General features: G+C 38.1%; 3 protein-coding genes across 7 annotated transcripts; 1 reads left to right on the forward strand and 2 right to left on the reverse strand.

Annotated features, from left to right (window-relative positions):
* Positions 1 to 26: 26 nt before the first annotated feature.
* On the forward strand, positions 27 to 2,615 carry rab42b (ras-related protein Rab-39B). The gene is made up of 2 exons (XM_027001591.3): positions 27 to 523; positions 1,615 to 2,615. The coding sequence occupies exons 1-2, from the start codon at positions 306 to 308 to the stop codon at positions 2,054 to 2,056; spliced, it is 660 nt and encodes a 219-aa protein (XP_026857392.1). The 5' UTR covers positions 27 to 305; the 3' UTR covers positions 2,057 to 2,615.
* A 949-nt stretch (positions 2,616 to 3,564) lies between these two features.
* Positions 3,565 to 8,071, reverse strand: taf12 (TAF12 RNA polymerase II, TATA box binding protein (TBP)-associated factor). 4 transcript variants are annotated; one of them, XR_003410085.3, is made up of 7 exons: positions 7,914 to 8,071; positions 5,541 to 5,774; positions 5,169 to 5,246; positions 4,647 to 4,761; positions 4,269 to 4,357; positions 4,064 to 4,184; positions 3,565 to 3,977 (listed from the first exon to the last, which is right to left on the reverse strand). XR_003410085.3 is itself a non-coding variant. In XM_027001594.3 (7 exons), the coding sequence occupies exons 3-7, from the start codon at positions 5,709 to 5,711 to the stop codon at positions 4,149 to 4,151; spliced, it is 489 nt and encodes a 162-aa protein (XP_026857395.1). In that variant the 5' UTR covers positions 5,712 to 5,774; positions 6,185 to 6,281; positions 7,914 to 8,046; the 3' UTR covers positions 3,565 to 4,148. The 4 variants fall into 4 exon arrangements, 3 of the variants coding, with proteins under 3 accessions (XP_026857395.1, XP_026857394.1, XP_081552383.1); XM_027001594.3 differs by adding an exon at positions 6,185 to 6,281 and having other exon boundaries at positions 3,565 to 4,184; positions 7,914 to 8,046; XM_027001593.3 differs by having other exon boundaries at positions 3,565 to 4,184.
* A 137-nt stretch (positions 8,072 to 8,208) lies between these two features.
* On the reverse strand, positions 8,209 to 15,166 carry ctps1b (CTP synthase 1b). Of its 2 annotated transcripts, XR_003410087.3 has the most exons (19): positions 14,892 to 15,166; positions 14,196 to 14,374; positions 13,943 to 14,113; positions 13,102 to 13,202; positions 12,893 to 13,009; positions 12,694 to 12,777; positions 12,041 to 12,121; positions 11,747 to 11,898; positions 11,511 to 11,643; positions 11,201 to 11,289; positions 10,600 to 10,694; positions 10,334 to 10,396; positions 10,196 to 10,239; positions 9,935 to 10,031; positions 9,718 to 9,773; positions 9,512 to 9,608; positions 9,216 to 9,360; positions 8,754 to 8,954; positions 8,209 to 8,465 (listed from the first exon to the last, which is right to left on the reverse strand). XR_003410087.3 is itself a non-coding variant. In XM_027001623.3 (18 exons), exons 1-18 carry the CDS (start codon positions 14,954 to 14,956, stop codon positions 8,879 to 8,881), a joined length of 1,845 nt encoding a protein of 614 aa, XP_026857424.2. In that variant the 5' UTR covers positions 14,957 to 15,166; the 3' UTR covers positions 8,209 to 8,878. The 2 variants fall into 2 exon arrangements, 1 of the variants encoding a protein (XP_026857424.2); XM_027001623.3 differs by having other exon boundaries at positions 8,209 to 8,954.
* Positions 15,167 to 15,226: the final 60 nt, after the last annotated feature.

Consider the following 15,226-nt stretch of genomic DNA (forward strand, 5'->3'; position numbering starts at 1 on the left):
AAAGATGAATAAGCAGATCAAAGTAGTGAGGTTCCACCCCTTCAAAAGTCCAACTGGCTTGTCTCAGTCTGGTGCGCAAACCTGAGCAAGCTCAGAGGGACTTCACTAAACACCAAAACTGTGGACCTGTCTCTCCTGCTGTTACAACTGAGGATGCGTAGAGACCAAAACCTCACAGTAGAACCTGGGCTGACACACTGCTCCCTTCTGGTCTAGTACAGAGAGGCACAGGTAAAAGTGCCCAGCTGGTGCACATCTGCCGTGGAGGTGCGGTGTGTCAAGGCCTGCTTTGGCCAGCGGTGACCATGGACCTCACACTGTGGCAGTACCAGTTCCGCATAATCATGCTGGGTGACTCTACCGTGGGCAAGTCATCCATGCTGAAACGCTACACTGAGGACCTGTTTCTGGAGACGATCAACCAGACAGTTGGAGTGGACTTCTATGTGCACTTCCTGGAGGTGGAGCCCGGTGTAAGGATTAAGCTACAATTCTGGGACACGGCTGGCCAAGAGAGGTTCAGGTATGAACCAATGGTGCTGGGATTGCTTAGTGGTTAGACATTCTATTGTAAAGAGCTGTTCTTGTCCATTTTTATTCATTTTTGGATATTAACTTTATCAAACTTTATTATTAATACAGAAACAAATGAGCTATTTCCTAGATGAGTATGGATTTTTAAGGCTCATCTGTGCATTACTAGTGCAAAAGCATTGTGTATTTATCTGAACATTGGCTGTACAAAACAACTGACCAGATTTGCATAACCCCATGTAAATACTTGGAAACGGTTATTCAGATGATCCAGAGGAAAACCCCTTTTTCATTCTTCCTATATGGTTAATATAAAAGCCTATTCCAGCTACAAATCTTTATGAAACATTTTCATAGGTGCAAATAATAAGCTTTGTATACTTTTAGGCTGTATGCTTTTGGTCTGGCTTGTTTCTACAGATTATAAACTGCTGTTGATGACTTGGTGTTGACTTCTCACATCATAACTATCAAGCCAATTTGGTCTCATAATTTGAATCACAGTAAGATTTGTATAGCCAAGAGATGTTAAGAACCTCTCAATTCACAGTATAGTGATCATCTGATTATCACAGATAAGTGTTATACATCTTCATATTAAAGTAAATTATCATTCAATAGGTCAGTTATCTTGGGCAGTTATCTAAGATGTACAAGAACACTACAAACTATAAGTCAATTATATGTTATATGCAGTGCTTGTATACAAATATCCATTCAGTATGACAGAAATGTTGGTACAAGATAGACTGGTAGAAAAAGTTAATAGTCTTTTCATATAGGAAAATTGCTCAGATGTATGTAGATGTATACTTACAAAATTTATAGCAGCTACACTTATGCACTTATACAGCAGCAATGAGCATGTTCTATCCTGCCAGTAATCAGGTGCTTTTGGCTCTAGGAATACTAGAATGACAAGTAGCACTATGTTCTACTTAGCTTCTAGTTTCTACTGCTAAAGTAGAGTTTAGCAGCTTTTAAAGTAAATTGTTTGTAGTCATGTTACATTATTTATTCATCATAATATCTTCAGTAATAGTGCATACATTAGAGTCTACTATGTGGTGCTTGTTGCAGGTCAGTGACACGTTCCTACTACCGAAACTCAGTGGGAGGCCTGCTGGTGTTCGACGTGGCCAACCGTGCCTCATTTGAGCATGTGCACGAGTGGTATACAGAGGTGTGTGAGCACGTGAAGCCTCACACTGTGCTCTTTGTGCTGGTGGGCCACAAGAATGACCGGGAGGAGGCTGGAGAGCGCGTGGTCCAGCGAGCGGAGGCCGAGAAGCTGGCGGCTCAGCTTGGGGCACCCTACGTGGAAGCCTCCGCCAAAACCGGCCACAACATCCGCGAGGCCTTCGAGCTGCTGACTCGTCGTGTCTACCAGGGGCTGCTGAACGGGGAAGTGCAGCTGCGTGAGGGCTGGGATGGAGTGAAGAGCTCGGCACCACAAACCCACCAGCTCCGAAAGCCACAGAGCAGTGTACCAGAGAAACCCACTGACCGCTGTTCTTGCTAGGCCAGAGCCCCTTAATTGTCCTTCAAAAGTGCTTTCAGTGGATTAACGACCTGACCACGGTGATTGACCATGCAATAAGCCTGAGAATACTCTGAATGGCTGCTCTAAAACAAACATAGCCTACTGTCAGCACTGAGCTTCCGCTTCACTCATGAGGCTCATGTTCTCACCTAAATTAGAGGGCTCTGCTTATGTTCCATCAAATATCATTTCAAGAGAACGTGGACCAGATTTCACAGCTCTAGGATTTTTGCTTTTTACAACCAGATATGCATGACAAGATTCTGTCATACTTTTAACTCTGCGTTTGGCTGATTAGCAACTTCAATATGCAGTTATGTGAGATGAAGTTTTTTTTTTTAATCTGACTATTGCTAGCTGTGTTCTGTAGTATCAAATCATAAAGTCAATTAACAATCAACAAATACATGTATTGCACTTAATTAAAAATAATAGCTATTTAATTAATTTACTGTTTTTTTAATGTGTGTTGTACACTTGCCGTTGGTTTTAATAGAAACATTTGTATTTTCACTGACTTACTTGAACATACTTGTACTGACACTCACAGGTTAATTTATTAGGCATACATACCTTATAGGCTTCGTGCCCATTTTTCAAGCACCACTTTCACATCTTAGGACTCTGGAGTAGGGCATATTTCTACTCATTTTACTGACTTCATACACAAAAGGTTACATGTTCAGATCTTTTTATTTATGGTAAAACAAGCAAAAAATAAAAAATAAAAATCAACAATAGCACAGGATTATATAAAGAAGCATGATACTTAGAAAAAAATTAGTATGGAAAACACTACAAATGACCAATGTTATTTGAGTACTAATGAAAAGTACTGTATACAGGAGGTCCCTGATGGACCACATAAAATCCCAATAGAAAACACCTGAATCTAGCACCACAACATGCAGAACTAGAAAGGGGTCCATCAAAACATTAAAATCATGATACTGACACCATGTGTCTACTCTGGGTACCCTCTCTGTTACCTACAATAAATGTAATATTACTGCACCAAAGTTTTTCATATTAAGGCTTGCCTATTTCTCTAGGACAAGTACAATTCATGTTCACTTGCCATTATTTACAATAATAATAATATCCTCAATAACCACTGTATGTATGTAGGCCTACAAGCTCAATGAGGAAAGAAGTGTGCTAATCTGAAATTACCTACCAGTGAGTAGAAAGGCACTACTAATATGGAGTGGCAGAATTAATGTGGCTTCTTATTAAATATTTATTATGCTGAACCACAATATGTTCTATGTTGCATGCAAAATTCAATCATAAATTTTAATTCAAATAGTGACACCTTAATTTAGAGATGACTGCAGACACACACAGTGGGGTGGAGTATTGTGACTAAATGATGACGATGCTTTGCATCACACATTTGACTAATAAAACCATCGCTCCTTTCAAGATAATGAGAAATAATGAACATTATTAAACTGCATCCCCAATCAGTAAAATACATGACCAAATGTGGCACTGAGTCTTTATTAGACTTCAAGGGCAAGCACAACACGCCCAGTACGATTACACGTTATAGGCCATTTACACCAAAAAGCTCACAAATTAAACCGTTTGAAAATTATCCAAAGAAACAATACAACTGACATTTCTCAAGAAATGAGAGACTACTCAGGGAATAAGAGACTACTGATAAATATGCAGCTAGACAGTTTCTACATGCTACTTTCATAGCGGCTGGTGTAAAAAAGTGAATGCCCACAGTAAGTGATCTGACCCAATCTTCATATTACATGCAACATTTAAGATAATCTACTTTAGCATTTAGGCCTATAATAGTATGGCCTATTATAGTCATGCTAATCACAAGACACACTAATACAGCCACACAAAAGGGTTAAAACAGCAGTTTGGAAAAATGATTCTAGGGGGAAAAAACAGAACCACTTGTCAGAAATTATTGTCTCTATTATATTGATATAGAGGCCTGCTACTCCTGAATGGCAATACCTTGAAAAGTTATAGGTCATCCTCAGTGCCAAACCCCAAAGAGCTGTCATGAGTGAAAAATTTGTTGGTCTTCTGCTGGAAATCGCTACTTTTTGGTTGTCTTACGGATCAGTGCCATTCGCTGGAATAAGAGAGAGACAGTCAGAAAAATGACTCACCTGTTTTTCAACATACACTTGTGTTCATACCACATCCTAGGACTGACCTGTTTATGTGCTTCTGTGGTGCATGCCTTCTTGTACGGTCGGATTTCATCTGAGCCAAATCCTGGGATCCACATATTCCACTGTCGCTCTATGGAATCAGAGCACAATGAAGCACTGCGTTAAAAGAACTCTACTGCATGTCTACTAAACTTCACCCTGATAAAAACAGATCCATAAGCAGGAAATAATGTCTATTATAGATTACATACTACAAAACCGACTAGGGATACAGACAACAACTTTAAAATGTGCTGGATTGTGAAGACTTTTGAAGATTTGTAATCAAACATTCACAGATTAAAAACAAACAAAATGCCTGTTTAGATGTCCAGGAAGCAGGCCTGACCAGTCACAAAAATGAGCGACAAAGTTCTCACCAAGGTGCAGCTGGACGTCCTTTACTTCCAGAGTGTTAGACTTCCGGTGTCGGGCAAGCTGGCAGGCAGCAGTTACAACACTCTCTATGAAATCATCAGCAACTTGCAGCAACATCTAAGAAAGAGGACAAACAGCCAAAGTGGATCATTTCCCAGCTGAAGTGAAGGAACAACACAATGTGTACACAAGATCATTTCAAAAATGTCCTTGAGCTAAATGCATACATAAGGTTTCTGTAAGGACACCACCAGATACCACATTTTTCTGCTGAATCAATATCAGGACTTATTCTACAATAAATCAAGAAAATGGGGTTAAGTTTAGTGAAGTGAATTAAGTGAATCATTTAAGTGAAACATCAAGTGAATTATTTGACAAATGAGTGACAGTAAGCAATTTTGCATGCTTCTGGTACTTCACTGTTCATTGTAGGCAAACCATTTTGAGATACAAAGGCAATGCTGTGGAGTCTGTGAAAAGTCTATGGACAAGTGACATTAAAGGAAAGCATGATAAAAGACCTCTTCAACGTCCTCATCAAGCTGCTCATTGGGGTCAATTTCCCGCACAAGGTCTTGCAGTTTCTTTTTACTGAGGACCTGCAAGATAAATTCATACTGCGGATGGGTCGAACACATTTAGATGCATATCATTTCAGGATGTCAGGGTGACATACAAAGAAGTGACAATGCACCAAGCACTGCGTTTTCAATGAATGGCCATGCTTGGTTCATTATGGGAGCAGACAAACCAAAATTTACAGATTTTGAACTGCTCTGACATAAATCAGCACCAAAACAAAAATATTTTATAGCGGCTAGATCAGCATATAGTCTTAAAAAAACCAACAGCCTCTATGTATTAAAGGTTTTTAGGAAGGTACACAGCCTTACCTGGCCTCCTTCAGGACTCAGTCTCCCTGCAGGCCCAGGTGTGCCTAAGACCTTTCCTGGGATAGTAGTGCTATTTGCCATACTAGTGGCAAGGGGTGGTGTTGACGAGGCCTCAGCTTTCACAACACTGTAGAGGTTGGACCGGCTAGTCTGTTGTTGATATTGGTTCATGCTATGGCAGTCAATGGATGCCAATCATGAGCCTCCTGTAAGGCTGTGATTAGACGTGTTCAACTGTAACAAAACAAACATTCTGAGTGTAGACAAAGAAAAGTTAAATAATTTTTTTTAAATCTTTATCTAATAAACTGAAGTAACACAAATAAATAATTAGAATCACAAAATATGTATCAATAGAAACATTTATTAAATTAAAAGGCTAGACAAACATTCTTTTCTGATATTACACCCAAAAACATTACAAATCCATGCAATCTAATTGCTATTGTTGAAAGGCTAAGAAATCCTGCAGCACAGGTTTCCCCTGAAATCCTCTGCCCAACAAATGTAATGAATTTGCATCCTTCAAATGGCAAAATCCAAAATATTAGTCTGGTAGTATTTCCCTGTCAAATAAGGAGACTAGGCCATACCTATCACCATAAAGAATGTACTCTGTCTGAATTTACTAACATTGACTTTACCTTTTGAAGAAACAATAAAGCACTTAAAAACCTGGTGCCTCAAGTCCCCACCTGCCTAGCGCACTGAGAGTATGGTTTGAAAACTGAAGTAGTCACTCTAAAAAAACAAAAACAATAAAAATAGTAATTTGGATGCCTACATAAGCACCTTTTTCAGGCCTCCTGTTTATAGGAAAGCTTTTTTTTTCTTCCTTCAATCAGCTAAACAGATTTTTGAATATAGGCTAGGCTAGGCTACATCACAGCACTGAGACCTTTCTTGTAAAGGTTCTAAACAACATTCATTCACCTTTTACCCATACAGGCAAAGTATCTGTACTGGTGGTCATACCTTTGGAAAGACTAGAAAACTATGTATGCCTCTTCCAAATGGTCCTAAGATGGTTCAAGTTGTGTCGCATTGACAAGCAGGCTTTCCCAGTGACCAGTTCTTGCACTTCCCCTATTCAACCTTTACAAGCTTGCATTTGGACAATTGTTCCAAGTCAACAAAGATACCCATCGGAGTTAAACTTCCAATACAATTTAGTTAAAGGTGTTACTATTTGTTTATAAAGTAATAAATGATTTGATGCCCAAATACATCTCTGACATATAAGAAAAGGACAATCACAAGTCTCCTAGATCAACAAGAAATTAAGAGCCTAAAACCACAACAAAACGCAGTGAGACAGCATTTAGCTACTATACTATCCATAGGTGGAACCGCCTGTGATAAAAGAGGTGCCTAAACATTGGCCATTTTAAAATAAAAGCTGAAAACATTTGTTCTCCTGTCCCTTTGGTTAAGCATGTGTACCCCTTTCTGTTTTAGAGTAATTTTATTCGTTGTGAAGTTACTTAAAAACTACTTTAATCATTTATATTTGTATTTAGTTTACATAATCCTTTTTATACGATGAATGCTCTTATTACTGTTATGCAAAGCACTCTGAATTACCTCTGCGTTAAAAAATGTTCTGCTGAACATTCTTTTATACAACCAGCCAGGTAAAATTAGGTGGAATAGCCATCATATCGATTTACCGAGTTTTAGTTGACATGCACCGTCGAACTAGCTAATTACCATCTAATTTGACAGCGGGTGGCACGGAAGACTACTAACTAGCTGTACATTAGCTTCTCTTTCATTAATTTGTATAATGCTAGATGACAGACTTCCACGCTGGCCATGTTTGTTAAGTAAACAGCTAGCTAACTAGAACATTTGGAAAAGTTTTGTTTTCCTTGAACTAGTTACAGTACCGTAGCTAGCTAACCTATGTGATACAGCAAAAAAAGTGATAAAAAGAAATGTAGCTAGCTAGTCTGCTAGTTATCTAAACCTAGCTAACAACATTTAGCGCTCGGTAATCTTACCCATCCTGACTGCGAGACCAACATCAGATAAAATAACTACTAGCTAGCGTTAGCAAAATAGCTGGATAGCAAGATAGCCAAGTCGCACACTAGAATTGCACTGAGCCGATGAATAGGTTGTTCATGTTTTTGTTTGGAACATGAATCATATTATTTCTTCATACAAATTGTTGTTTAACTACATTACAGTCCGCCTGCTACTCTAATCCGTAATCTATATTAGCTATATTGCAGATAGCTAATTTAGCATTTAGCTAATTTAGCTATCTAGCTAGCTAAAGTTATTTTTGGTTATTCAGTAATGGAGAATAGACAATAAGGCATACACAGCATAACTAGAAACATTTTCCAAGAAATTACAAAAACATACCTGGTTTTAGAAACGTGGTATTATTTCCACATCTTCGATGCCAGCATCTAGAATCCAACGATAACCATCAAGGTATTGCTCCGGCCAATTTTCAGACCTGCCATTAACTAGCTGGCTAGCTACATAGCCAGTGAAAACATCAAAAAAAAAAAAAAAAAAAAAAAAAAAAAAAAAAAAAAAAAAAAAAAAAATCGACGGCGGCGGAAGTATGATTTTGCATAAAAGCCTCTCGATGAGAAGCAGATTCATAACTTTTGTCATATTGACATACGCATTGAAGACAAGGGCGTTAGCCTTCAACGTGATTCATAAGATTTATTTTAAGACACAAAACAATAAAATAAAATAAGTTACAGTGTACACTAAGGTGAAGTATCAGTATCTCTTGTCTAACCCAGTATCCATGCAGAGAATACATGAACTTCCAGGTTTCAAAATAGCTACTTTCTCTACACAGTACCTGGAGACTTTTAAAACATACTAAAATGGCAGACAGAGTCAAAAGGTGCAGTGCCTCATAGATGCATGTCCAATCTGATGCAGTGCTCTTTTCTATGGAAACAACAGAAAATACAAAGGCCTATCTGCTGACAACATACATCTTACCCATTCTAAAATATTAATTATACACATATTTATGTATTTTTCAGGACTGTGTATAAATACACGTTTCATTTGAACTAAACAGAAAAAATATATAACTGTGTTATGTTGTAGTGCTTAAAATATTAAATACTTTTAAAAGCCAACTGTTTTTGATTCTGTTTGGGAAATTCTAATATAAATTCTTTTTTAAGCAAAATGAGTACAAACAATAGGCAACAATAGTTAGAAACATACATGTAGTTTTCAGAGGAGGACAACTTTTCAGCTGACCAGTTTTGTCCTCAGCAGCAGTGAAAAAAGGCAAGAAGCACTTTTCCCCCATAGTTTTTGTGCTTGCCCATTTGGCTATATCCCTTCTATCAAACAGACAGGAATTTGAGATCAGAGAGTTCAGAGTCTGGAGAGCTACTGCCACTGCAGTCACTGTATGTGTCTCTGAGAAGAAATAAACAAAGTGTCTCAAGACATAATTTAAATAGCAACACATTATCTTCCCCATTAAACTCATTAAGCTGTTAATTTAATTTTATCATAAACTGCTGACAATGTTAATGTGTTTTGAATCTGTAATGGGTAAAACAGTGATTAAAAAGAAGATATTTGGGGAATTAAATAAACTACAAGGAGCCATTATTCTACTAATAAATCAGTAAGTCAATTAAACATAACATCTTAGGACTGTGTCCTAAGCATTACCGTGGTGAAAGTCTGCATCCTTTAATCAGGTAGCTCTGAAGTTTTGCTGCAGCTGCTAGAAGCAGGCCAAAATATGGGGGTGAAGGCTTAATAGGGCGTGAGGTAAATTCTGGATGGTACTGTACGCCGACAAAATAAGGGTGATCTGCCAAGACGCGCACACACACACACACACACACACACACACACACACACACACACACACACACACACACACACACACACACACACAAAAAAGACTTAAGGCAAGCTAAGATGCATCTTGACTGATAGGAGAGTAAGGCACCTTCACTGACCTTCAAGTTCAATAACTTCCATCCTCTTCCCCGCCAGGTCCTGGCCCACAAAGCGGAGTCCCTTCTCCTCAAAGTGGTGCTTCAGCTCTGGATTCACCTTGGGGAATAGAGCACACGCACAAGAAATGCACACACACAAAAACTCTGAATACTACACAAATATGCAATGGATATTAGTTTTGTTTTGTTTTCTTAATTGTTTTAACCTCAAAGCGGTGTCTATGTCTTTCATCAACATGTTCAACATCTCCATACAGTTTTCCTAAAATGTCAAAATAGAATGAAAATTCCATCAGTCCTAAGTATCATTATATATTTTCAATGTCACACAATAGTCAAGCAATCACAATAGCCAAACTCTACAAAAAGTGTAGTTCCTAATGCTTCTGTGTTAATAATCCATCTTCAAAGATGATTACTTACTTAGTATGCTTGAGGTGCTGTTAAAAATGGTTCGTCTTTTCCCTAATCTCATAGTGCCACCCATTTGTCCTGGATTATGTTCTGGCATGTCAATGACCTACATTAACATAAATGAAGATTACTACAGATGCACAGCAGATATTACCAATTACCAATACCATGTGTTTCAGAACCAGTGTGGTCTGTATAATACAACACTTGTAATGAAATATTTTCACACAATTCATCACAAAGCATTCATGAGAACAAAAGGTTACCTACCACAGGGTGCTTTGTTTCAGGATCAAATTCAGTTGAGTTGGCATCTTTCCAATAAGACAACATGGATACAAGCTTTAAAAAAAAAGACTGCCAAACATCTGTTGGAAATGCCAGTGCAGATCGTCTCTGTAGGCTTACCTTGCCACCCAAGCACATTGCGGGCAAACTCACACACAGCAAGCTGCATGCCTAGACAAATGCCTGCAAACCACAACATGTTTTTTTTTTCTTCTCCATCCTGGTTTGGACACTAAACATTGACCACCAGTACATCTAAACTCTGAGGGTAAGATAAGACTGAATAACCTACTGAGTAAAAAGGCATCTTGAACAGTTTGGATATTAGCTTGTACTTATTCATAAATTATAATTGCTGCACTAATAAAATCAAGAACCTCCTTTACCTAAAAATGGCTTTTTCTGTTGTCTTGCCCATCTAATAGCCTGAATCTTCCCCTCAGTGCCTCGTACACCAAAGCCTCCAGGTACCAAAACACCACTTAACAGTCAAAACAGAAAGTCAGAAACCAACATATTTACAGGTTACACTTAGTACAGGGTAAATATATCGAGGACCATAAGAGAGACATATTTTCAATAGAGACATAAAAAGAATTGCATTTAAGTAGCTTCTTTGAAGTTACTGTATTTAAGTAACTTCTTATTACTTTATAGTTAGTATTGACATCCTGAGACATTTTTCTGATATATGGAAATATGTTTGTTACTATACCTTGAAAATAGGAAATGAATTTCAAAGGTAATTTAAAGTAATTCACTCAATGTGTTTACTCAATTACAGTACAGAAATATACAAAAATTGCCCCAACTTAAACATAATATAAATGCTACTTTTACTATAATTTAGGGTTTTGTTTTTCCTATTACACACCCCACATACAAGTATATTGTTGACCATAGTTTAACTGTGATACAGAAAAATACATGTGGGTCCTAGTAGGATGGGTGTAAGTGTGCATTTGAGACAGTGGACTAGGTCCTCACTTGGCACTGCAGAGCTTCTGCCAGGCCTCATGGTACTTCACTGGCTCTTCCTGCTGGGTGCTCGGCTCCAAGTCTGCTGAATCTATGTACTGAACAGATGGTCATGTAGAATGAAAAAAATAATACATTTATTTATTTATTTGTGTGTGTGTGTGTGTGTGTGTGTGTGTGTGTGTGTGTGTGTATTTATTTCCCCCACAGTCAAAAAATCCAGGTTGAACCAAAAACTACACATGAAAACTAAAGGAAACAATTTTAAAACACAAGTAACTGGTGGAGTCATCAATCAACAATCAACAATGCTCCTTACTTTGACCTCTAGCTTGTAGTTAATTGCAAGGGCAGAATGTTCCAGAGCTTTAATGACTGAGGCATAGGAATCTGAAAGCTTAGTGTACTTTCCCACTAATGCAATTGATGTGTGCTCCAAAAGCCGGTCAGTCCTGTTGAAAAATATGTCAGTCACAACAAGTAGGCAAGAAACAGCCTCACCACATTGAGTATTGCTTTATGCCTTTAAAATGTAAAGCATAAGAAGATCCTTACCTATCTGACATTTCCTTCCATTTAGTAAGCATTCTGTGGGGCCTTTTCTCAATGGGTAGGTCCAGCCTTCGACAAAAGTATTCCACCATGCCCTGATCCTCCAAGAGCAAGGGTACTCTATAGAGTGAGGACACATCATGTATGCAGATCACCTAAAAAGAAATAAAGTGCAGACAACTAAGACACTGCCTCACTCTAACCTTCAATAACAGCAAGCAAAATAGTCTTGGATCAGATCAGGGGCAACAGGTTGTACTTTTGATACTGTAGCTCAGTGCTAATAAATGAAGATACCTGCTCTGGCTCCACATGACAAAACATGGAGATCTTTTCTTTCACCGCAGTATCAAGAGGTGTGGAACAGCGGCAGACAATCTAAATGAAAAGGAGAAAAGTACAATGGAATTAGGAAAGTGTTGAGAAGAAAAATAACTGCTCGTGATTCAAAGCATATGACCCAATATGTCACTTTTCAAGAAGACAGTTATCCAAACATACTACTAAAATATCTATGGAGGTTTTCAGGGTTGAAAAACGAAAATGTTTCTCACTGGTAAAACCAGTCACCTGATCTGAACCACATGAAGCATGCATTTACAAGGGAGAGTTTACAAGCTCTGGATCATTATAAACATAAGAAATAAGTACTCTCAAGAATATGCATATGAGTTTATGCCCCATCATCTACCATCCCAAAAAAAACTTAACCTCTACCATGTTACGTCCATTATCTCCCTATCCTTGATCCCAATTAGTTTTGTTTAATTTGTTTGTTTTCTGTCTAGATAATCCCTGAAGATTCTGCTTCAGTGTAACACACATCCAAATAAAATAGCCGACTAGTTGGAGAAATATCTGATATTTGCTTTGGTTCCATAGTGGTATTTATATGCGAGACAATTCAGTCCACTCGATTATAATAGAAGTAGAAAAGCAATTTGGCTGACCAGATCTGGTGACAGTCCCAGGCCACGAAGCTCCCGCACACTGTTCTGAGTTGGTTTAGTCTTCTGCTCTCCTGTAGTGCTGGGCTGAGAACAATCCAAAACAAGATAATACCACCTTCTTATTCTGTTTGACTGCTTAAGTTCTATAAATGCAATGCCGAGTATGGATAAAGAAAGAATGGTGACTGTTCTCTCCTACCTGGGGAACAAGGCTAACATGAATATTGCAGAAGTTCTCGCGCTTCACTTTGAACTGAAACTGTCTGAAGGCTTCAATGAAAGGCATACTCTCTATGTCTCCAACGGTACCTCCTAACTATGTCAAAAAACAAATATCTTCAAGATAAAAGATAGTAAAACACCAAGTTTAACCATAAACTCAAATATATTACACTGAAAGAGCCCTACCTCAATGACACAGACTTGTGGCTCAACACCATCATCATCCACTGAGACTTTTGCTTGTCGCATGACCCATTCTTGAATGGCATCAGTGATGTGTGGCACCACTATAAAAACACAGATCTTTCATCAGTCATCCATCACATTTAGAAAAGAAAAAAAAAAATCACCTCAAATTAGATTATTTACACCTGTACATGAATTCATAACTTTCTCTGGAAAAGTACAGAACTTTCATTATTAGTGTGACATGCACTCATAACAATATTTAAGGATCATTTATTTATATGATGCAGGGAACAACATGGCAAGAATGTACAGATTAAGAATCAACATTCTGTGCAGCCCTACTGTGACTCAAATCACTAAACTAAGAAAACAATGCTTATTTTAGTGTATTTCATCAGAAAGACAGTACGGATAAAAGGCAGGAATTAAATATGCTGATATAAATCTTTCAATTTGCACATAATTGAATCCTTTTAAAAGATCAATGAAGACACAGGAGGCACCATTTCATTGAAAACTGAATACTATTGCTATGGGCAAAAGAACCCTGTACCAAGCCATGCTACACTCGTCCATGTACTGATGACAATAAGTATACAAGTGAATGAATCAGAACTGAAGGCATTAACTACTGGTTAAGAATATTTTCACAAATATGTTGGGAATTAAAAACTACTGCTCCAAAATATTTAGTGTGTAATGGTCCCTATTTAAATGGCTATTCAATCATAGGGGAAAAAAAACAAACAAAAAAACTATTCAGTTTAAGTCTTCAGTTCATGCATTTGAGTCTTGATCTCTTTCCTAAACGGATGCCATGTTTAAAAACGAGACTCACCTTGCACAGTTTTGCCAAGATAATCCCCTCTCCTTTCTTTTGTTATAACAGACTGATAGATCTTCCCAGTGGTCAGGTTGTTGTCTTTAGTTAGTCGGATGTCCAGAAAGCGCTCGTAGTTTCCCAAATCCAGGTCAACTTCACCACCATCATCCAGCACAAACACTTCACCTGCAAACCCAGGCTGATGTAAGAATGGGTCACAGTCCAGAAGGTAACATAAAAAGACAGCAACTACTGACTGCAAACTTACCATGCTCGTAAGGAGAGAAAGTGCCAGCATCAATATTAATATAGGGATCAATTTTGATTGCAGTGACGTGAAGGCCACAAGACTTGAGTATGGTTCCTACACTACTGGCAATGATACCTTTGCCAATTCCAGATATGACACCGCCTGTCACAAGGATGTACTTCATTTTGGGACAGAACCTGGACATAATAAAATGAATAAATAAATACATTTTAGAAACTTGTTTATGTCAAACAGGAAATACAGAATCGTTCCTGGGTCTCCCTCACGAAAATGGTGCCAGGTAACATCAAACATCAGTAGCTCGACATAAATATATCAAACGTGAGCATGAATTTCAAATTAAAGAAAAAAGATTCCATATATATACACTCAAACTGCTAATATTAGGGCTTTAGAAGCTCACTAACTTAGCTAGATGCCAAGATAAGATAGCTCCCAAGTTAGCACAACAAATATAGGCATAACAGAGTGCAATTAAGCTAAGTTTACACCTCAACATGAGTTCTCGATTAACAGCTATCTATGTAGCTAGGTAGTTTAGTAGAGACCTAGCTCCTTGTCCGCTTGTAAAGAATGCATGTGTTATTAGCCACAATTTTAATAAGATAGCTGAAGTACTCTGAGATTTTAATTCGTAGAGTAGCATACAGACAACATAAGTACTTAAGATATGTAGCTAGTGTTTAGCCTTACCAGTATCGAACACCATATACCACAAACAGCAGTATGACACTGTCCGAATATTTATCTAAAAGCATTCGTATTACACAGAACAAATATCACTCTTATTTGTATTTCATGTCAGCCAGGTAGCAAGGACATACACCTTGGCATTTAAACAACACGTGCGGTGTAACTAAATCCGAGCAAAGCCGTTGCATACTACGAAATCTCTCTCAAAAACGATGGTCTTGTAAAATCGCGTAAGACCTATTCCTGTTGTTAGCAAATCAGCATGTACTTGTTGACGTCAACGTCAGCGCCAGCATCTTACGTCGTCAAACGCACGCCCTTGCGAGTACGCACGT

This window comes from Electrophorus electricus, chromosome 14, assembly GCF_041902795.1.
Source record: "Electrophorus electricus isolate QZ-2024a chromosome 14, ASM4190279v1, whole genome shotgun sequence".
Lineage (NCBI taxonomy): Eukaryota > Metazoa > Chordata > Actinopteri > Gymnotiformes > Gymnotidae > Electrophorus > Electrophorus electricus.

Excerpts from the sequence above, each read along its gene's own strand:
- rab42b (XM_027001591.3), top strand. The coding sequence starts at position 306 with ATGGACCTCACACTGTGGCAGTACCAGTTCCGCATAATCATGCTGGGT. Across the intron at positions 524-1,614 it reads GCTGGCCAAGAGAGGTTCAG|GTCAGTGACACGTTCCTACT; the intron begins GTATGAACCAAT and ends TGCTTGTTGCAG.
- taf12 (XM_027001593.3), bottom strand. The coding sequence starts at position 5,711 with ATGAACCAATATCAACAACAGACTAGCCGGTCCAACCTCTACAGTGTT. Across the intron at positions 4,358-4,646 it reads GGACGTCCAGCTGCACCTTG|AGCGACAGTGGAATATGTGG; the intron begins GTGAGAACTTTG and ends CTGATTCCATAG. Across the intron at positions 4,185-4,268 it reads CCACAGAAGCACATAAACAG|CGAATGGCACTGATCCGTAA; the intron begins GTCAGTCCTAGG and ends CTCTTATTCCAG.
- ctps1b (XM_027001623.3), bottom strand. The coding sequence starts at position 14,956 with ATGCTTTTAGATAAATATTCGGACAGTGTCATACTGCTGTTTGTGGTA. Across the intron at positions 13,203-13,942 it reads TCTTGGCAAAACTGTGCAAG|TGGTGCCACACATCACTGAT; the intron begins GTGAGTCTCGTT and ends GTGTTTTTATAG. Across the intron at positions 9,774-9,934 it reads CAGCACCTCAAGCATACTAA|GAAAACTGTATGGAGATGTT; the intron begins GTAAGTAATCAT and ends TTGACATTTTAG.